General features: G+C 42.9%; 2 protein-coding genes across 5 annotated transcripts in view; one reads left to right on the top strand and one right to left on the bottom strand.

The window, feature by feature from the left end:
- Positions 1–7559, top strand: part of FNDC3A (fibronectin type III domain containing 3A) — a 57269-nt gene extending 49710 nt beyond the window's left edge. For all 3 annotated transcript variants that reach the window (XM_081180122.1, XM_081180121.1, XM_081180120.1), the window contains 4 exons: positions 286–498; positions 1334–1500; positions 2269–2390; positions 4703–7559. In XM_081180122.1, the coding sequence (XP_081036248.1) occupies positions 286–498; positions 1334–1500; positions 2269–2390; positions 4703–5023 (823 nt within the window). In that variant the 3' untranslated portion in view covers positions 5024–7559. The remainder of the gene's footprint in view (positions 1–285; positions 499–1333; positions 1501–2268; positions 2391–4702) is intronic.
- LOC308579280 (growth hormone secretagogue receptor type 1-like) overlaps positions 1–20010 on the bottom strand; it is a gene marked incomplete at both ends in the record, with an annotated part of 81751 nt that extends 61741 nt beyond the window's left edge. Inside the window, 2 exons of one of the 2 annotated variants that reach the window (XM_081180201.1) lie at positions 17203–17495; positions 19257–20010. In XM_081180201.1, coding sequence (XP_081036327.1) covers positions 17203–17495; positions 19257–20010 — 1047 coding nt within the window. Of the gene's footprint in view, positions 1–17202; positions 17496–19256 lie in introns of those variants that run through there. The other variant, XR_014004386.1, reaches the window with a different exon arrangement.
- Positions 20011–22172: the final 2162 nt, after the last annotated feature.

Raw genomic sequence — 22172 nt, 5'->3', positions numbered from 1 at the left:
CCACAGTGCACAGTTGTGATTGGGGTAAATGTACCTGTTAAAACTTCTCTCTTTTTTCTGTTCTTAAGGTACATGAGTCCTTCTGTCTTTCTAGCATCCCTAGTAGATGGATGCTACAAAGTGGATGTTGGCAGGAAACCATTTTCTGTTTATCATTGTAGTCCTGTGGCTTTGAAAATGTTTTAAAAAACCCACCTCTGCAATGAGTTGTGGTTAAAAAAACAACAACAACTAAGCAATAATTTTATCTTAATGACAAGTTTTCTTCCCTTCATTCTCTCTTAGAATCCGAATCCAAGCCTTTAACAGTCTCGGAACTGGTCCCTTCAGCCCCCACATTAAAGCAAAAACAAAGCCTTTACCTCCGCAACCCCCACAAATGGAATGCGCGGTCTTTAGTTACCAGAGCCTTAAGCTAAAATGGGGTGACGGCCCTGGCAGAGCTGTAGCCACCAGTACAACACATTTCAACCTCGAGATGGAAGTTAAAGCTGGCAGGTGAGAGCTGCCTGTATCTTGGTTCTCATGATCAAGTGAGTTTTTGTTTTGTTTTTAATATTCAGGAGCTCTTCAAGGTATCAGAAGATGCCAGATTGGACGACATGCATACCCAGATCACTCTCCTACTTACCCATAGTGGAGAACGAGATATCACCTCCCCACCCCTCTTGATGGTGTCTGCCACTGGAGGGGGGGGGGTTATTCATAGGCTTAACATTCAAAAACATTTGTGTGTAGGTCTCGCATCATGCCAACACTATTCTAGGTAGAACCTAAGAATCCATCTCACAAGCTGGGCAGTACAGCTTTTAGATTGCTTTTTATACTTGTAAACTGCCCCGAAGCCTGTATTGGCATATAATTTAACAGTAATAGATCATTACAGTTGCACATAGCTATCCAGTAGCGTCTGCAGAAGAGCATATGTACTGAGTGGATGAGGATGGAAGACATAGTCTCACTGTCTACCACATAAAGAGAACTGATCTGAATGAAAAAGAAGCCTCCTTCCTGACTTTTAATTTTATTGGACCAGTAGTTGTTGGTAGATGGAGCACTCCAAAACATCATGCCACTTGGATCATGTAGAAGCATAGATAAGCCTTTTTAAAAAAAATGCCCTCAAATGTTGCTCAGTAGTTGCCACTTGGCAGTGTTTCTCCTCTTCTGGAGATTAACATAGCTACAGGAATCAAGGAAATAAAGAGCGGAAGAGACCAACTTATCAGAATGTGCATCTTGAAAAGAATGTGTATCTTGAAAAGAAGCAAACAGGCATGATTAGTTGTGCTTCGGAGTCTATAACATACATATCTTTTCCCCAACCCTGCAGATTCGTTACTATCTACAGTGGACCTTGTCACACGTTCAAAGTGCAGCGGCTTAGCGAATCCACTAAATATTACTTTAGAATTCAAGCATGCAACGATGCTGGTAATGGAGAATTTTCTAAAGTTTACGCGTTCACCACAACCAAATCTACACCACCTGCTATGAAAGGTGAGGACATTTTATCATGTGTTATTTAAGCAAGGGAAACTCGGAAGTGGGGATTCCAATGTTAGAGGCAATGCAGGGCAATACCTCTGTTCAAAGAGTGGTAACACAGTGCTGGCACAGAATGTAATAAGCCTCCATGTAGAAAGGTAGTGTACCTATGATTTGTAGTCACTGGGGATGAAACCAGAATCTTCTACATGTACCTTGCTTATTGGTGGGAGAAACATCTTGGTGAGATGGACCTTAGCTTAGGCTGCCTTAAAGTGTCACATTTACTGTGTATTACTTACACTTTGGAAATATGGACAAGTTCTATGCACACACCAGTTTTGTTCTAGTTTGGGTTGCCAGCATGGCTCACAGACAAGAAATATAAAACAAGAAACTAAAACAAACCCCCCACTAAATGAGGCGTGTTGCAGGTGTGACAACAGGTGGCTACTAAAGACAGGGCCTTTTTGGTTGTAGTGCTCCAGTGGTTGAATCTTCCCATAAAGGCTTATCTGGCTCCATATTAAGGTCATTTTGCCACCAGTTGAGGACTTGTTCTGCCTTGCAAGGGTTTTAAAATTCAGTACCAAGAAGCCACCCTTGGGCCTCCTCTTGCTCCTCCTCCTCCTCCTCCTCCTCCTTCTTCCTGGGGCCAAACTTCTAATTAAATGGAAATGACCACAGGTATGCATATGCTGTCTTACATTGCAAGCTGAGAATATGCACAACATTTTAAATGGATTTCTAAGATCTGAGTTATGAATTTCCTCTTTTCAGCACCCAAAGTGCAACAAGTGGGAGATAACGTCTGTGAGGTCACATGGGAGACTTTACAGCCAATGAAACGTGATGCCATTGTTTACATTTTACAACTTGCCTGTGGGAGGGAAGTTGATCAGGTAATCTCAGTCTTCTGTTTGAGAAGTCTTGATTCTTACGTAATTTTTTTAACTTGTGGCAAAAGGTCATTTTTATTATATGTATTTCTTTGAACTGCTAGATCAAAATACTGTGTGTTCAGGAGACTGGTGTTGTGTAGGGTATTTCCTGAAGCAGGGAAGAAAAATATTGTTGTCATTGTTGTCTCATTTTAAGAATTAGAATTTTCCAGAACGGAAGGTGATGGTCCTGAGCATTACTCTCATGCGTGTCCTCAATTCTCTTGAGCAGGGAATCCAACTCATGAAGAAAATAATATTGTGGTTATTTGTGGTAGCAGAATTAATGAAACTGCCAAGCAGGGGAGAGGGGACCAATGACCCTCTAGTTATTGAGGACTGCAACTCTGTCACACCTGATACTTGACCACATTGGCAAGGGCTGATAGGAGTCCCAACAATATTTGAAAGGCCACAGGTTCCATACCACTGCTTCAAGACTCTAGGTTGTAGCCAGTGCTCGATTCTACTCAGCGTACACCCACCAGAGTGAATGGACATGACTAACCCAGGTCCATTATTGGACACAATTCACTGGCCTAGTTCTCACTGAGGTGATAATCTGTGGCTGGGCCAGTGGCGTAGCGTGGGGGTGCCAGGGATGCCGGCCGCACTGGGCGCAACATCTGGGGGGGGCGCGAGTCCAGAGGGAAGGGACAAGTTCCTTCCTCTGCCGGGCTCCCCGCCGCCACCGCCAGCCTTGCGCCCTAGCGCGCGCGCGCCCCCCGCCGCCGCTGCGGCTGCGCTCCACTCACTGCTCGCAGGAGGAGCAGCCGCTGCAGCAGCGCCGACACCGCCACCAACGCCTGGCTGGGCGCGGGCAGCCTCCACGCCCCGCCGCCATCCCCTCGGCCCAGCCACAGGCGGCGGCTGCTTCTGCCAACTGGGAGGGAGGAGAGCTCTGAGGGGCCTCGCTGCGCCCTGCGCTCCCCAAAACCCTCCGAGAGGAAGCCGGCAGGCGGGCGAGGGTCTCCCGGCAGAAGGGGGCGCCGCTGGCTCCGGCTCTCAGCGCAAGTCTCAGCCGCGGGGGGGGGGGGTGAGGACGGGGCACGGCTGGAAGCCCCCAGCCGGGAGGAGGAGAGGCGCTCGCCAAGCCCGGATCTGGAGCTCCACCTACAGCCTAAGGAGAGGAGGGGGCGGGGAGGCGCCCGAGGGGAGGGGGCTTCGGCTGCCTCGGCCCGCGGGGGCTCCGCAAATAATAAATTTAATAAATTCCTGCTGAGCCTTTGGGGGGAGTCCTTGGCTCCTTCGCTCGCCCCCAGCCCTAGTGGCGTAGCGTGGGGGGATGCAGGGGGCCGGGCGCAACATCTGGGGGGGGCGCTCGCACTCGAGTGCTAAAATCCACGGGTTAGGGGGCGCAAATTACTTGCCTTGCCCCGGGTGCTGACAACCCACGCTACGCCACTGGGCTGGGCTACAGTCCCAAATGGTAGCATCAATGCTACTAACCGCACCAGTCTATCCCTAACTCCCCATACCCATTTCTTTGCAACTGCAAAATCACATCCTGCTCCACCATCCACCTCCTTTTCTTTTTTCAGTAGCAAAGAAGAGTAGGAGTCCTTGCACTTTGGAAATGTTTTGCCATATAGAAGACATTTCTAAATGTATGAGCCAATTACTAGGGGCCAAGGTCCCTTTGCGCCCCCCCCCCAAAAAAAAATATTGATGAACATTGCCATTCAAATTATGCCCTTGTGTGCATGCTGCATCTTGCAATTAATTTTGTGGGGTGGGGCTTACCTGCACCCTCAATATTTTATTCAGGTTGACACCCCTGTTTCTAAAAACTTACGTCCCTAGTAATGTGACTGTAAATTCTGCATTTGTCATGTTCCTATCAAACAAGCCCCGTTGGTTGTGATTATTTTAAACTCCAAAACACTGTACTTTGTGGATGAGTACAGTTGAGAAATGAACTGGGCCAGCCCGCCCCAACCTGTTGCCTTCCAGATGGTTTTTTATGGGCGTTGTAGTCCAAAACATATAAAAAGCAATAGGTTGGAGCAGGCAGACCCAGCTATTCTAGGCTGAAGTGCCAAGTGATCTACAACCTTCTCTTTGTCCCATGTTAATCTCCAGCACTGCCAGGTAGGACTGAGAAAGACCACTGTCTGAAACACTGGAGAGCTGCTGGCCATCCTTGCTGACCTAGATGGGCTTGCGATCTGACAGTCTATATTTGACAGCCTCATACGTTCCTATTCAATAGCACTTAGAACGTACTTGAATGTGATTAAAATTTGATACGTATGTATTTGTTCCTTCCTTAGGTATACAAGGGACCAGAGACTTCATTCCGTGTTACCAACATTCAGAATAACTGTGAATACCGATTCAGGGTGTGTGCTGGACGCCAGCATAATGACGGCACTGGATCCCAGGAACTCTTTGGACCATATAGTCCTTATGCAGTGTTCTCATCTCAGAAACAGGCGTCAGCAGCACCAAACACAGATGCTGGCCCCGACCTCACGAAACGCAAGAAGGCGCTCAGCGACGAACAGTTTGCCTTCCTGCTTCTCGTCATCTTTGCAATAGTTGCCATTTCATTTGCTGTTCTCATTCAGTACTTTGTGATCGTAAGCGAGTGAGCTTGCGGGTCGACTTCAATACTCGGCTTGTTATTTTTCATACAGAAGTTTTATGCCTTGGGTATTTATGTAAATTCCAACTAAAATGCTAACTGGGAATGATTGTATAAGACCCACGTTTCCATTTTTGCTGCTGGACTTTTTTTTTAACAGCGAGGCTGGGTAGGTAGAACTTCTCCCCCTCCCACCCCCTCCACCACAAACTCTTCCTTCCCAGGGGTGGAGGGGTAAGAAGAAATGAGCAGAAGAAAATCCCTATTACCACATAGTTATGCATCTTCTAATCAGGGTTAGCTGTTGAAAACAGCAAAATAAATAAATAAAGCAAGCAAGCTGCCTTAATATGCACTTGTGATTCTCAGAGAGCTGGAAAATCCTCACAGCAAGATTTTTATTCAAAGCCAAGAAAGGATTGGTGTGGGGGGGGGGGGGAGCTCAGCCTCTTCAGCCCAAGTCTCTGCACATGGGAGATATACAGCAGCAAAGATGGTTCGGCTTAGAACAGGACTGTATTAAAGAACATTGCTAGAGCATACCACAACAGATATATACTGTAGACTGAAACGAAACCAAAATCTTAGCAACTTCTACTTTAGTGATACTTTTATTTTTCTGATCATTTTAATCTTTGGGATTCTAGTAGTTAGATTTATCACTTCAAGAGCCAAGGGTCATAGAAGGTGTCTGCATTCTTAGGAGGTTTTTTTTAATCAAAAGCACCTCAAGGCACCAAGATTCACCTAAGTACAGAAGGATTTGCATTGGTATGTAACGTGGCAAAATACTCCCCCTTCTATACTGTAACATTTCTGAATGAAATGCTTTCTCTCTCGTTGGTAAGCAACTTGTAGGCCCAACCAGAGTTCACTCTCTGAGAGAACAGTAACGCCCTGTGCTTCTGATTGAACACCACTGCGGCGTGGTTTTTTTTTCAGAGGAAAAGCACAGAATTTTTTTGTCTTTAATGAGAACAAAAAGTGCATTTATGATAAATGTTCCACTATTTGGCTCAAACTGAGCAAATGCTTTTTGTACTATTCTTAACATAAATTTTTTAAAAAAAGATTCAAACTGTGGTCGGTTCTTTTCACTTTTTTTAAGTTCTTGGGATTCTCTCCAGTGTAATCCAACTGATCAAGTCACATGTGAAAATGAACCTTGCTTTTAAAAAAGTTTTAAAATTTTTAAAGGGAATTGCTGTCTCCTTGGTAGCAGTTTCATATTCCATTGTTTTTGTGGTTCCAAAGTCTTTTCAGTTATGTGATGAAATCTTCAGTGGCAGGTCTGGCTTTGGGTGGAATAGTGTTGTTGTTGTTGTTTTGTTTTGGGGGGACAGGGGGGGGGTGAATATCATGCACTACATAAGACTGTTCTTTGTCAAGCCTCTGCAGCAGGTACCTGTGAAGTATAAGTAATTAAATGTTGTCTTTACGTTCACGCTCCTTCGAAAGCTGGAATCAGCCTATTTCATTTTGGACAAATAAATCCAAGTTCAAACTAATAAGTTTGTTCCGTTTAACTAATAAGAGAAACCTAACAGTTATACTTTATGAAACATCAGAGCATTTGCACTTGTACGTGGGACAGTGGATGTAATGTGTAAGTCAGTTTAGCTTGAGATGCCTCTGCTTCAGACAACAGAACATCATAAAAGTGTTTCTCAACTGGCTGTTAGTTCATAATGGTAAATTAAGATTTGTGGCATTGCGTATGCATTTCACACCTGGGTGGAAACACACACACACACATACAGACACATACACACAGACACACATATCACTTAACTATCTTAAAAGTAGATATATGGTGCAATCTGAAATTAATCTTTTAAAAAAAAAATGTACTCTCCTTTTTGTGATCTATTTATTTTGATTTTTTAAAAAAATTCTGGAAACTATGTTTGAATGTATTGTTCTACTTGTAGAAGAACTTTTAAGTTTATCATATATTGTAATGGAAGCCTCTCTTCAATGTTCAAAAGAGTTTTATACAAACGTTAGTGTCTTTTAGTTCACAGGAACGTTTACAACCTGATTTTCTTTCATATTTCACTTTTTATATAAAACAATAGATTGTCAGCAGATTTCTGTTGCCAAAGGGTGTGTTTTTGCTGAACTCTCTGACAAAAATGATTGGGAGGGAATACAGAGTCTTATTTAATTGGCAATAGTATGTCAGATACAATTTTTTAAAAAAAAATAATTAGGTTTTTTTGAATAAATACTAACCAAAATTATGACTTCCTGGAAAGTTAAAAGTTTAATTTGTATTTGTATTTGCCACCAAATGTTTATATGTCCAGATGATTTACTGGAGAACATAATGGTAGAATTTTATATTTACGACTATACATTCCAGGCTGATGTACTCTAGTGGCATTAATGTATTAGATCCCCTTTTCTCTTGTATTTTTTTATTTTTATTTTTGCTGTATTTCATACTTATGTTAAACCTGCCAGGCATCGTATTACTAAATTGTAACTATCAAATAGATAATATATTTAATATGGCCAATAAAGATACAATTTTTTTCCCATTGGGTTTGTGGAATTATTATGTGTTGTGTTTGGCGATGCATGAAGAAGGGAGGGGCCACAGACCCTTGTTTATATATAGTTGCAAGAGTCAGACCTCAAGGAGCATATAAAAAGAACTGTTGAGGCACTAACCACTACAGGTAAAATTCCATGTCCACGCACACTTTGGCCAGACTTTCTCATTCTTGGTTCTAACTTTATTTTCATGTTATGGCCAATTTCAAAGGGATGTTTTGTATCATGGTGTTTTTTTAATGAAAAAGGCAGAAAATTTAACATGCATAATGCATCTCTCTCAAACATAGAAACTTTCTTACACCAATGGTCCATCTAGCTTAGTATTGTCCACATTGGCGGTTGGCGCTGTGGTCTAAACCACTGAGCCTTTTGGGCTTGCCAATCAGAAGATCGGCAGTTCAAATCCTCGCGATGGGGTGAGCTCCCATTGCTTTGTCTCAGCTCCTGCCAACCTAGCAGTTCAAAAGCATACTAGTGCAACATGATAAATAGGTACCGCTGCAGCGGGAAAGTAAATGGGGTTTCTGTGCGCTCACTCTGGTTTCCGTCACGGTGTTCCATTGCACCAGAAGAGGTTTAGTCAAGCTGGCCATATGACCCAGAAAGCTGTCTGTGGACAAATGCCTGTTCCCTCGGCCTGAAAGCGAGATGAGCGTCACAACCCCAGAGTCGCCTTTGACTGAACATAACCATCCAGGAGTCCTTTACCTTTTAACCTGTCAGCATTGATTGATGGGGGTCCTCCATGGTGTGACAGAAGATTCTTTCCTTGCCCTATTGGAAGTTCTACGTGCAAATAGGATATGCTCTACCATTGAGCTACTGCCCTTCCCCAATTCTGCCTAACTCCAATAATTTAAATGGGAAAAAGTAGCAAGAAGACATGGACAAATTTCTAAGCTTGTATCCTATAAGGAATAGAAACCTCAATTTTAAAAGTAAAAATCTCAAGCTTCTACACTTTTTGCCATGTACCCTTCTTGGGCCGTGCTCTGGAATTTCTTCCAGATTCCTCATGCTCAGGGCATTTTCTGGCAATTTATTTCAGCTTCTCACCTGCGACAAGCACTGCAGCCATATGAATTCCTGGGTGACAGTTCAACTTGTTTAGGTGGAGTGCAACCCTGCACCCCCTCAAAAAACAAAACAAAAAACCAACAACTAGGAGAACAAGGAGGGTACTGTTAGATTCAGCTTTGTCTTTGATGGCTTGATGGCTTAGGTAGCCTCTGTAAATGTACAGCACCTTTTCACTAGCTGCAACTCATTCTGCACAAACAAAGGCTTGCCCTAGAACCATCCTAACTGGATTACTGTAATTTAAGTGTGGGACTGGCTTGAAAGCAGTTCAGAAACTGCAGCTAATTCAAAAATACAATGGCTAGATTGCTACCTTAAACATGTTGCTGCTGTTTTACACCCTTTTAGTCTGTTTCTGGGCACAGCAGGGGTTAGCAAACTTTTTCAGCAGGGGTTCAGTCCACTGTCCCTCAGACCTTGTGGGGAGCCAGACTATATTTTGAAAAGAAAAATGAACGAATTCCTATGCCCCACAAATCACCCAGAGATGCATTTTAAATAAAAGCACACCTTCCACTCATGTAAAAACACCAGGCAGGCGCCACAAATAACCCAGAGATGCATTTTAAATAAAAGGACACATTCTACTCATAAAAACACCAGGTAGGCCCCACAAATAATTTCTTTAGAATGAAGAGGTAAGGTGTTCTTTTTGCTTTTTGTTTTTAAATGGCATTTTGAACACCCCAATGTGCCTTTCCCCTGTCCATTTTAAGAACACAAGAAGAGCCCTGCTGGATCAGGCCCAAGGCCCATCTGGACCAGTATCCTGCTCTAGCAGTGGCCAACCAGGTGCCTATGATAAGTGTGCAAGGAGGACCTGATTGCAACAGCACTCTTCTCACCTGCAGTTCCCATAAGCTGGTATTCAAAGGCATAGTTCAGGGGTCAGTAGGGGGCTTTTTCAGCGGGGGGTCGGTCCACTGTCCCTCAGACCTTGTGGGGGGCCAGATTATATTTTGAAAAAAATAAATGATCGAATTCCTATACCCCACAAATAACCTAGAGATGCATTTTAAATAAAAGGACACATTCTACTCATGTAAAAACACAGAGATTCCTGGACCATCCATGAGCCGGATTTAGAAGGCGATTGGGATCCAGTCCCCAGGCCTTAGTTTGCCTATCCATGGTTCAGAGGGACCTGTTAATGCTGAAATTTTAAACACACTAAGGAATAAGCCCCATTGAAGACAACGGGCTTTACTCTGATGCATAAGGTTTCATTGTTAAAATCATTTAATGGCACTGAGTACCTGAATGACTACTTTCGTTTGTGCCTCCCTGTACCTTAAGAGGTGCTTCAGAACCCCATTGCTGTCAACGAAGGCATTCTCTGGCTAGGCACGCAACCGCTTCAGTTTCTTCCAGCTGACACCTAAGTTTAAATGAAATGACTCTTTCTCACACCTTTCTAGATCTGTGGTCTTAAACTTGCTTTTAGATGGCTATGTTGCTTCAACGTGCCATTGATTTATTTATTTTAAAAAACACTTTTATTTTTTAAATTTTAAGTCATCTGAAGAGCAGGTATCAGTTCAGAGCAGGTATTAATTTAAAAAAGAAGCACATACACAAACACAACAGCTTGTGGACAAGGCTGGAGAGTGCTGAAAGGTACTGCGAAGTGGTGGCTTTAGGGATGGCAAGTGTCCATAATGCAGGCAGCATTGCTGAAGGCAATGCAAGTGGGAAGGGCAACAGCTTAGCAGCCAACTGCAAAATGGTGGCATAGTGACTGCCATCTGTGCTACTGGTTGGGCAAGGCAGGTGGAAGAAGCCCTTGCCTCTGAATATATTTTAATGGTTTGCCCAGCAAAAATAGTTCTATCAAGCTATAATTATTGTGGTCTGAAAAGGCAGTGTAAAAAGATTACAGCATTTGGGCTGTTTTAGTTTAGAGAAAAGAGTAAGAGGAGACAATCATGGAACCATAGAACTGGAAGGGACCTTGAGAGTCATCCAGCCCAATCTCCTTTCAATGCAGGAATCTCAACTAAAGCATCCATGAGGCCATCCCAGTGACCACCCAGAGGTGTGTATACAATTATACATGGTGTGGAGGAAGTGGACAGAGAAAAGTTTTCCTCCCTTGTAATACTAGAACTCATGGACATTATCCCCACCCCAGGAAAAAGCTGCACGTTGGAAGATTCAGGGTTGCAAGAGCATAGTTGTGGTATACCGTTAAATTATGGAATTTCACGCACAAGAAGGAGTGGTGGCTTTAAAAGAAGATTTGACGGACTCATGGAAGATAAGGCTGTCAAAGACTACTAACCCTGAGAGCTATATTCTCTCTCTACGGTCGGAGCCAGCATGCTTCTGAATAAGGGTAAAGGTAAAGGGACCCCTGACCATTAGGTCCAGTCGTGGCCAACTCTGGGCTTGCAACGCTCATCTCGCTTTATTGGCCAAGGGAGCTGGCATACAGCTTCCAGGTCATGTGGCCAGCATGACTAAGCCGCTTCTGGCAAACCAGAGCAGCACACGGAAACGCCGTTTACCTTCCCGCCAGTGCGGTACCTATTTATCTACTTGCACTTTGATGTGCTTTCGAACTGCTAGGTTGGCAGGAGCAGGGACTGAACAATGGGAGCTCACCCCGTTGCGGGGATTCAAACCGCTGACCTTCTGATCGGCAAGTCCTAGGCTCTGTGGTTTAACCCACAGCGCCACCCACGTCCCTTCATGCTTCTGAATACGAGGTGCTAAAAACTGCACAAGAGGAGAGTGCTGTTGCACCCATGTCTTGCTTGTACCAGAGTTCCATACATTGCTTTCCAACTTCTAGCAGGCTATTCTCATAACTCACTAGGTTCTAACTTGGCTTTATTCCTGATGTGCCAGCTTACATTGGCTTCCCACCAGATTCTATCCTGGAGCCACCCTTGATGTAGAGATCATTCAGGCTCGATCTCTGGGTTATCATGTCCTTTTCTGGTTCCTGCTGCTCTAGTTCTGTGGGGCAGTCAAAGGTCCAGAGTGGCATGCTTTTTAGGGTGTATGTTAGGACTTGGGAGAGCCAGGCTCAATGCATGAAGATCCCTGGGTGCCTTTGAACCAGTTACTATAGCTCAGTTTAATCTACCTCTGTGAGGGTACAAAAGCAGGAGAGTAGCATGTATGCCACCTTCATTCATTCATTTTATTTGTATGCCACTTTTACACACACACACACACACACACACACACACACACACATCATGCTCAAAGCAACCTACAACAAAGAAACAGAGATGCATTTGAGCAAGGTAGGACAAAAATGCATCAGGACCAAGCACTATCTGCCTGGGTGCCTACTTGCATCCCACAAGCACTATCTATATATTGAGAGGCAATGTGGCCTAATGGTTAGAATGTAAACAAATAGGAATGTAAGCTAGATGCTGCCCTTCAACCTATGCTAACCTCACATGGGGCAGGGGGCAGGGAGGGGGGAGAACATCTATGCTGAGCTCCTTGAAAGAAGGGTGAAACAAAAAAATTAAGAAATATTACAGGTAGTTTTTTTTTTAGAGTTTAGGAGCCAAGAAGCACAGTTACAAGCGATTATTATGCAAGTTAGGCAGAGTACAATGTGTTTCTCTTCAGTTTTTACACCAGAAACTGCTGTCGGCAGCACAGCAGCTAAAATACATACATATGGATGTGTACAATACATATAATGGGTACATAACATCAGCCTGTTAGCAATTTTTTAAGCATCGCTAATAAATCCACATATGAGATGGTACATAACATTCCATCCATTGTCACTGACAGCTTCTTCTATTATTCCAGCGACGCACAAAATAAAACAAAAACCACAAATTTTCCATCAATTATTAACCCCTCGTGCATAAAAAGATTCTTTTGGGATCAGCATTCAGAATTAGAAAGAAAGAACTAATGAAATTAAATGATCAGGTTCCATATGCATTTTTCCATATGTAGATTTCCAGATCATCTGAATTTCAGTTCTGATTGCTAAACATATAGTCTACATTTGGTGATGGTGATTATTATTTTAACCATCTACGCTACTAGGAAGCATAGTTATAATCTCTCCAGCTAGCAAAACTTGTTTCCCCCCCCGCTATCATCAACCAGCCCAGCTGTCATCCATAATCTTCCTGATAATGCGAGATGCTGTACTACTTGATTATTTTGTGTGAAGTTCGTTGAAATCTGGCCAGAAAAACCAGTCAACAGATCTACATTCTCAAGTGATATCACAGCTTTAATTAACTTTAGACTGAAGCATTTTCTCTGGCACTTTCCTGTTTTCATAAGCTTATCAAAATGTTATTTGGCACAGCAAAATTTGAACTGCCATTCAGGCAAACAATCAGATAAACAAATAATGCTCTTCTTTTAACAATATTCATAACATCTCTATGTCTAATTCACTCCTATGTTTAAGCTGTGCTGCTTTGATTCTGAAGGCGTCACCCCAGCAATACTTATCCCCTAGTTATTTTATCATAGCCTTCCCTCCCCAATTTTAAATCTTTTGGGATAAGACATGAGAAAATGAAATACAAGGCAGGACATCAGAAAATGAAAGAATACCTAAGAAAATTAATGAGGGGAAGCGGACTGAACTAAATAAAACAGTGGGATGCAAGGAAATGAGAAAGTGCAAGGCTCAAGATAAGGTAGAATGCCTTTATCATCTCTGAATAGTTTCCCAGGGTTGATTATAAGATTGTACACAGTTGGGAGTAAGACTCATTGAACCCAAATGGGGCAAGGTGCAGCTGAGGAGGATGCTCTGCCAGGACTTGTGCTCTTCTCTGCTCCTCTCCCACTTTCTTCCTGTCCAAGGTGGCCCTGCCCTCTGCTTACCCCTCAGAGCTGGTATGCCACACAAGGCTAGGCCTCAACAGTAGGAGCATCTCCTCCTCCTGCTCTCCAACAGCTGCTGCAGGACAAGCTGCCTATGGGAGGAGGTTGGCAGCAGCAGCCATGAAAAGTCAACAGGATGCTTCCTTGCAAGCACTGCCACTGTCACCATAGCTCAGAACAAACACCGGTTCATCCTCCTCCCCAAGCTTGGTGGCGGTACCACTGTGAGGAGGAAACAAAGCCTAGAAATCAAGACTTTCCATGATCAAGCCACATCAAGCATATGTTCTTTGCATTCAGAAGGCCTGTGTTTCAGGTTTTGGCATCTCCAAGTAGGGACAATGCCTGTTGAGCCACTGACAGTCACTGCAGATTTGGGGTTTTGAGAGCATGCTGTGGGCACTACCTCCTCTGATCACTTGTCATCCATGGTTTATCTACGTGCAGTGCACACAACAAAAGTCCACACATAGATTCCTTGCTTTTCTTTAGGGTAAAATTTAAAAAAGGTCTTCTTGAATTTACACGATGTTACCTGGGGGTCTACCCAAAAGAAAAACCCATCAAATTAAGGCTGATCTGATACTTGCCAGTACCACAAAAACACTGATCCAAAGCACAGTTCCTCATGGATCTTCACATGGGTAGATGACAAAGTCAACAACAAATCGCAGGACACACCTGTGGATTCAGGGGTGATCTACAGTTTGCTGATGGTTTCAAGGCGATCACATGTAAAAAGCATGAGGACTCCATAAGGATTTGTGCCTGGGATAAGTGGTGCTCTTGCATTGCATTGTGCTGATCAGGGTTTTTTAAAATAGTTTTTAATGATTCAGTCAATGGAGGCAGATGCTATCTATGATTTGACAGGGTAGGGATCGGGAAGCCATGGAAAAGTAAGCCGTTTCAATAAGATCTCCCTCACTAGGTCCAAGAGGTGTGGGTGGGTGGGTCGGTGTGTGCACACACACCTGCCACCTCTTTCGTATTTTGTTTCCTATTACATAAGAATGTAAAATGTTGTCACACTCTGCAGTTTGTGTAGCTGCCAGTAAGTGTTTTGTCTTTCCCACTACTTATAAAACAGAGCAGTTTTGACAAAGCCAGCTCTATGGGGTATAGTCATAGGGACAGTGCTAACAAGCTTAGCTTGATTGGTGCAAACTGATTTCCTTTAGCACCAAAGGCTGTAAGCGACACATTCAATCATGATCCAGCCCAATGAAGATTTTATCAAAACACAAAAGCTTGCTTGTTTTTTTTTGGGGGGGACAGGAGTTTGGGGCTCTAAATAAAAGGCACTACCTGCCTGTTTATGGCTGTACCTGCACTCTCACCACCAATTTTGAATCTGTGTGGACACAATGTCCCCCCCCCCCCCCCCGATGAAGAGCTATCCTTTAGTTTCTGGAGAATTACTGCTGTTTGGTGCTTTTCCTCCCAAATGAGCTTTAATCTGAAGGGAAAACCTAAGCCACATTCTCTTTGCAGTTCAGATGAAGTGTGTGTATTTGAGACAGCTGCCAAGCATGTGTGCATCTCTGCTTCATGAATACTTTGGGATAGTTGGGGCTGCAGGGGCAAGGAAACCAAAGATCTGAGTCACGCAGGTTGATGACATTCCCACCCATTCTCTGGCACAGCAGCACACAAATATGACTGGGTACGCAGTAGAGGGAGAAATGACCTCGCTGTGTTTTAAGCCATTAATTTGTAAGTAGCCTAAATGTGAATATTCCCCACTGCATCATTTTTTCATTTAGATTACACAGTGACAGTGTTCAACAGATGCATCCTTCCACCCAAGTAGATGGGAATGGAGAGGGACCTGTGTACCTGGAACAAAAAAAAGACCTGCATGTTGGTGGCCGTGTGTAAATCAGACACATGCAAAATAGTCGCTGCCTGTATTATAGATTTATGGATGGATGGATGGATGGATGGGTGGATGGATGGATGATAGATGATAGATGATAGATGATAGATGATAGATGATAGATAGATAGATAGATGATAGATAGATAGATAGATAGATAGATGATGATAGATAGATGATAGATAGATAGATAGATAGATGATAGATAGATAGATGATAGATAGATAGATGATAGATAGATAGATGATAGATAGATAGATGATAGATGATAGATAGATGATAGATAGATATAGATAGATAGATAGATGATAGATAGATAGATGATAGATAGATAGATAGATAGATAGAGATAGAGATAGATAGATAAATAGATAGATAGATGATAGATAGATAGATAGATAGATAGATAGATAGATGATAGATAGATAGATAGATGATAGATGATAGATAGATAGATAGATAGATGATAGATAGATAGATAGATGATAGATAGATAGATAGATAGATAGATAGATAGATAGATAGAGATAGATAGATATGAGTTTTTGTGGAGAGGAAGCAGGTTCTTTGCAGAGTTTAAAGTTGAATTGCAGTGACGTGACCTAGAAGCAAAGCAGCAAGGAGAGAGAGTGCCATGCTGGATCTCTAGAATCCAAGGCTGCAGCTACAGGAGAAGCAGGACCTTATTGGGGTGTTATGCTGTGAAGCCATCCATCGTAAACTCAGGTTGAATATACATGTAAATAAAATATATATCCTAAAGACACCACAGTCTCTGCTGTGCCTCATTTCCAAAAGGACGCATGAACCCTGGGTGAGCGTCTGGAACCTCTGGAATCTTTCATCACTGGGAAATTGAGATATACAAAATATTCTATTACATTTGTTTATTGGTGGCATGGTTTGATTTAAAAACAAACAAACAACCAATTCCTTTTAAAGCTTAGTTTGTGTGTGAAATATTTAGTTCAACTGTCTGAGACTTGGTATTTAAAAAAATGCTACAGATTAGACTAGGAGTGAGGGGCCATTCATTTTGAAAACCAAACACAAAATGAATGCACCCCATAGATCTACTTTAAAAAAATAAATAAGATGAAAGCGGAAATTAAAAGAATGAAATTGTAATGTCATGATTTTCTCCCCCATTTGCTTTTAATGCTTTCACATTGAACGGATATGTAGCATATTTTTCACATTCACAAGGTGTGGCAGGGTCGGGGGGGGAGGGTATGTGAGAAAGCAGTAGATTTTGCCATGCAGTTCTCTAACCATTAAAATGCATATATTAGGGGGAAATGCATATGTTAGTGCAAAATAACATACAAACGTGTATTATATCAGAGAAAGCAGCTTGTTGAAATGTGCACATTAGACAAAAAATGTGCTTATTAGGAAAGATTAGCACACAAAAATCTGATGAATTTTAACAAAGATTTTCTTTCTAAAGTAAAATTGCTGCAGAAATTCAGGGAATTGTATTTAATATTGGAAAAATGAAAACAAGAGAAATTGAAACAGACACATTTATCCATCTCTAAATGAAGCTGAGCTCTTGAATTGCTGTATCTAACATCTATCTATCATCTATCTATCATCTATCTATCTAACTAACTATCATCTATCTAACTATCATCTATCTATCTATATCTATCTATCTATCTATCATCTATCTATCTATCTATCTATCTATCTATCTATCTATCTATCTATCATCTATCTATCTATCATCTATCTATCTATCTATCTATCTATCTGGGAGTGGAGGGAAGGGATGTGGGTGGTTGGGGGAGACCTTGCAAGCAAAGCACTTACTAGCGTATTTCAAAATTATTTTACAGGAAAGAACTGATTTCCACACCTTCAACAGAAGCCTTGCCACTCCTGCTTAAGTTCCTCTGCTGCCAAGCCTGGTTATGGTTCAGAAACTTGCACACAGCTTTTCTGTACTTTTGTGACATGACGTTGTAAAGGATTGGATTCACAGAGGCTCCAAAGTAAAACAGCAGCATTGAGATGAGGTTGAAGTACTGGCTTATCTCATAGAGGACTGTGCTTCCCTGGGCGAAGAGGATTCGGCCGACGTGTAAGGGAAGCCAGCAGAGCACAAAGGCCACGACCACGACTGCTACATGAGGGTGAGAATATATTTCCGCAGGTCAATCCCAGGCACTAAGTCCTTCCCTCTCTTTAAAATAGAACAAAGCTTTCTGGGCAGACCTCCCTGAAGAGCCACATGCTAGTGGTGAGTGGTGCCAGAATTAGTGGGTGCAGCAAAGAATTTACTCCACCTTTGTCTACTAGGCTAGTTTCTATACACAACTCCCCTCTCTATCCTCTACCCAGCAAAGCAAGAGGAATTATAAGTGTCCAAGGGCACATTCCAGCCAGTGATAAACACTAGGGAAGTTGCTTAAGGAGATAGACAGTCAGATAGAGATGCTTTGATGCCCTGGGCTTAATGTTCTCCATCTGGGCTTTCAAAGTAGATTTTACTATCTTTGAACAAGTGGGCCTTTTAATCAATGTACTTGGTGGTACATAAAGACTGCTTTTAAACTATGAAGGTCAATTTTTTTTAAAAAAAATCCATTCTAAAACCAACAGTCCAGAGCAACAAACTAAAACTTAGCAGTGGGAGAATTAAAGCGTATGCAAAGGCTAGCTGGAAGGAATGAACCCTGACAGGTCTCCATGGAAGACACTGGGAAAGTAGGAGACCGTTGAAATGTCATATCTGGAAGCTGTTCAAAACTTATGGGGGAGGCTATTTCCCCCTGACAAGTTGTACTTCAGCTAGGGTTGCCAGGCCAAGAGCATCCCAGCTCCTGAAATTTCATTATTTTTTTTAATGAAATTTTTATTGGTTTTACAGAATTTTAAAGAACAAACAAACACTTAAAAAGACATACAAACACGTATAATTTCATAACCTTTTTTCATAGACCTCTTTTCTGAGACTCCCCCATACCCCCCCTTTCTGCATCCCAATGTCCATAATTTTATAGCAACTCCCAATTGTTCCTTTCCAACCTCTGTCATCTTAGCAGCTCCTGAAATTTCATGGCCCAAACCAGGTGATGTCATGGGATGGACCTTGGAGACAGAGGTTAATTGGGAGAGTTGACTGGGACACCCCTATACCCACCCTCAGAGTGGCTATGCAATAATTTGCTGCCAGCTCTTGTCAGGCTGAAATTTGCAAGCTGCATGCGGTTTTCTTAGCAACAACAAAAATTAAAGGCAGTCTTGCCTACCTGGAAACCAGGAAGTGCTCCAGATGTTGTTGGTCCCCACTTTCCATCAGCTCCAATCAACAACACTTGGAGGACCACAGGTTACCTAGTACTGGTTCAACCTCTTTAGATCAGGGATGGAGAACCTGTGGTCCTCCATATGTGGTTGAGCTACAGTGCCTATCATTCCTGACCATTGGCTGTGCTGACCTGGGGTTAATAGGAGCTGTAACCCTACAACATCTAGAGGGCCACAGGTTCCTCATCGCTGGTCTAAAAGGACCATCCCCACCCTATTCAAACAAGCCAAATTCCCAGTATATGGCAAGTACAAGTGCCACTACAAGTCACATCCATTTATTGTGATTCTTCTCCCAAAGAATCCTAGGAGCTATAGTTTACTCCTCACAGAGCTACAATTCCAAACACCATTAACAAACTACTGTTCCCAGAATTCTTCGGTGGAAGCTATGTGCTTTAAATGTATGGTGTGGATGCAGCCACATGTTGAGAACAGTCTTGTCTGATCACATTACAGAATAAACACATTACTCTTAAGGCTGTTCCCTGTCTTTCTTTAACTTTGCTTTCTATGTCTCTCCTTCCACTCTGACACATTTGAGTCATGCTCTTCACAGCGGGATTCTACTTACCTAGCATTTTGACAGTTTGTTGGTGGTGCCTCTCCCTCGTTGCAGCATGGTGCCCCTCCAGGTTCCGTGCAGTTCTCCAGAGCTTTCGACAGATCAGCCCGTAGAGGAGAACTAAGCAAACTACAGGTAGAAAAAAATACAGGGTGGAGAGCCATGCCATTGTTTCTAGAAGTCCCGAACGGGCTGCTTGCTCGATGTATTTGCATTCATTGGTTTCCTCTGGGAGGCTTCCGTTGCGGTGTTCTACGCCAAAGAGAAACAGGATTGGGATGGCAGTCACTGCAGAGCAAACCCATATCAGGAGGATTATGCCTTTGACCCGCCTTTTAGTGATGGTTGCTTTGGCTTTCAAAGGGAAGCAGATTGCAAAATATCTCTCGACACTCAAGGTGGTTATGTGGAGTATGGTGCAGTAAGTGCAGGTTTCGTTGAGGTAGACATTAAACTTGCAGAGGAAATTGCCAAAGATGTACGGCTTATACTTCCAGATTCTATACAAATCAGAAGGCAAGCCAAGGAAGATCAGACTGTCAGACAACGCCATGCTGGATAAATACATATTAACCGTTGTCTGCATTTCCTTGTATCGCTTAAAAATTAATATAATGGTCATGTTCCCAGTGATGCCCAAGAAGAACAAAAGGATGCAAATAATTGTCACTGGCACTAAGACAGGCATGTCAAACAAGGAAGAAGGGTCTTCATAATACTCTGTATTATTTCCAATGGAACCATTCAATGAAAAAAAATCCATTTCTGATTAATGTTGATCCCTACTTGCCTAGGGACTTGCTCACCCTCCTCCGTCAGTGCTCTTTGCTTCAAAGTGAAGTTTCCAAATGTGTTGAGAATTCCCCCATCAACAAGTTCAATCTCATTTCCGTCCAGGACTGCGGGCTGCTTATACAGACCAACAGCCTACAGAACTTGAAGAGGCAGGTGTCCAGCGTTAATCAGCCTCTGAGGCTAGAAATAGCGTTGGGGTTTTAGAATAGATCTCTGCCAGAAGCAAGAGAAGAGAAAGAAATTCAGCTTACACAGTTGAGGCGTAGTTGAATTAAACAGCCCATGAAGGTCAGTTGTATGGAGGCCACCATGCACACACATCTCTGTCCAGAACTCTGCTGCCGAAATTATTTACCTCTTTTGTCTCTCTAACCATGTGACACTCTTCCTTAAATCCCTTCACTGGCTTCCCATCTGCTCCCAGATATTGTTTCTCACCTTCAAAGCCCTATGTAGTTCATTCACCCCTCCTGCTCTCTGAAATGACTCTGCCTGTTTTCTCTTGCTGCCTCTTACACCTGGAGCTGCTTCCTGCAATGCCTTCATGCAAAATGCCTCCTGTATTTCCCTGGGCTTCACCTCACATTAGTTGTATCCAGCATGGCCAATGATCGACCATAAGAGCTTGTAAGAGTTCATACTCCAACAGCCTCTGAAGGACCACGGGTTCTCCATGCCTGCTGTTTGTTTTCCTGAGCTCCTTGGAGGAAGGAACAGGATTGTTTTTAAAATGTAAGGAGCAACAATAAAAACAGCATCAAAACTATTAACAACATATTCACAGCTTGAACAAATCACTAGAAAGGCAAACATGCACTGCTGCTGGAATGAACAAGCAAAGCCAACAGAGTTGAGAAACATACCTTCTCCTTCTGCAAAATGTTTGCCAGGCTCTTTCATAAATTCAGTGTCTGCAGCTCTTGCTTCCCCACCACACATCACCAAAGCTTCTGCTACATTTACATTATCTGCAGCTTGGGAATAGTTGTTTGTTTGTTTTTAAAGTCATCAGCAGCAAGGAGCAAAGGCCACATCCCTTTGCCTGGTTGGGGCAGCAGCCATGCATAAAACCCTGATTAAGTGCTACGTCTCTTGGGAATCAGTTGGGAAAGTTTGATCTTTTGAGTGCTTTCCTCTCCCACCCTTCACCCACCTGCCCTTCCCCTGTGGAGCATGGCAAACAAGGCAACATTTTGAAGCCATCCATCAACATCCTCTGCCATTTAAACAAGGGAACATTAAACAGCTGGGCCTACCTCTCCGTTTCTCCTTAATCTATCATCTAAAGTGGAACACATTCACCATTACCTGGAAGGACCAGACAGCAGTTTGATACTGCAAATCCAATTAGAATGCCCCAATCAATTATTTTTTCCAGGTTTGGCTTCAGCAAGCAAGGACAGCAAACTAGGAGAGAGGCTCTTCTTTCCTGATGGACTGAGGATCCTTTGCAACAGATGCCAGTGTGTGGAAAGATTTTGACCAAGTGCATTTTTAATACATTGGTCAAGAGGCCTCTTTCACTTAGCTTTTCATTTATTTGATCATTAACCAAGCCTGTCTAAACAGCTTTAATGGGCACCCACTCTTTATGCAAAGCCTCATTTGCTACACCTGAAAGGTCAGCTTGACATCACACACATCCTAAAGGCGTTTCGTTCACCTTTCATGCAGAACATCCAAGTTCCACAAGACACGAGGAAACTGGATGGTCTCTGATTTGTTTGTTTACTTATTTGCAAAAAACGTATGTCTATACACCACCAGTACTAAGGGGGGGGGATATATTGGTAATAGACAGAATACAATCAACAATCAAAGTACTGTACATGTATGAAAGAAGTACAAAATCCACCACAAATCAGCAGACCAGACTCTTCTTGTGTTGATGCATTAAAGAGTCCTGCTGGATCAAATCAGAGACCCATCTCATCCAGCACTCTGCTCTCACAGTCACCAACCAGATGCCTTCAGGAAGTCCACAAGCAGAAACCAAGTGCAACAGCAGTTTCCCCACTTGTGATGATCAGCAATGGTATCCAAAGTAGTCATTGATAGCCTTAGCCTCTATGAATTTCTCCAGTCCTCTTTTAAAGCCATCCAAGCTAATGGCCACTGCTACATCTCATG

This window comes from Podarcis bocagei (assembly GCF_964188305.1).
Source record: "Podarcis bocagei genome assembly, chromosome: Z".
In the NCBI taxonomy this organism is placed as follows: domain Eukaryota; kingdom Metazoa; phylum Chordata; class Lepidosauria; order Squamata; family Lacertidae; genus Podarcis; species Podarcis bocagei.
Note: the sequence above shows the minus strand (reverse complement) of the source record. Positions and strands in the feature narration are given on the sequence as shown.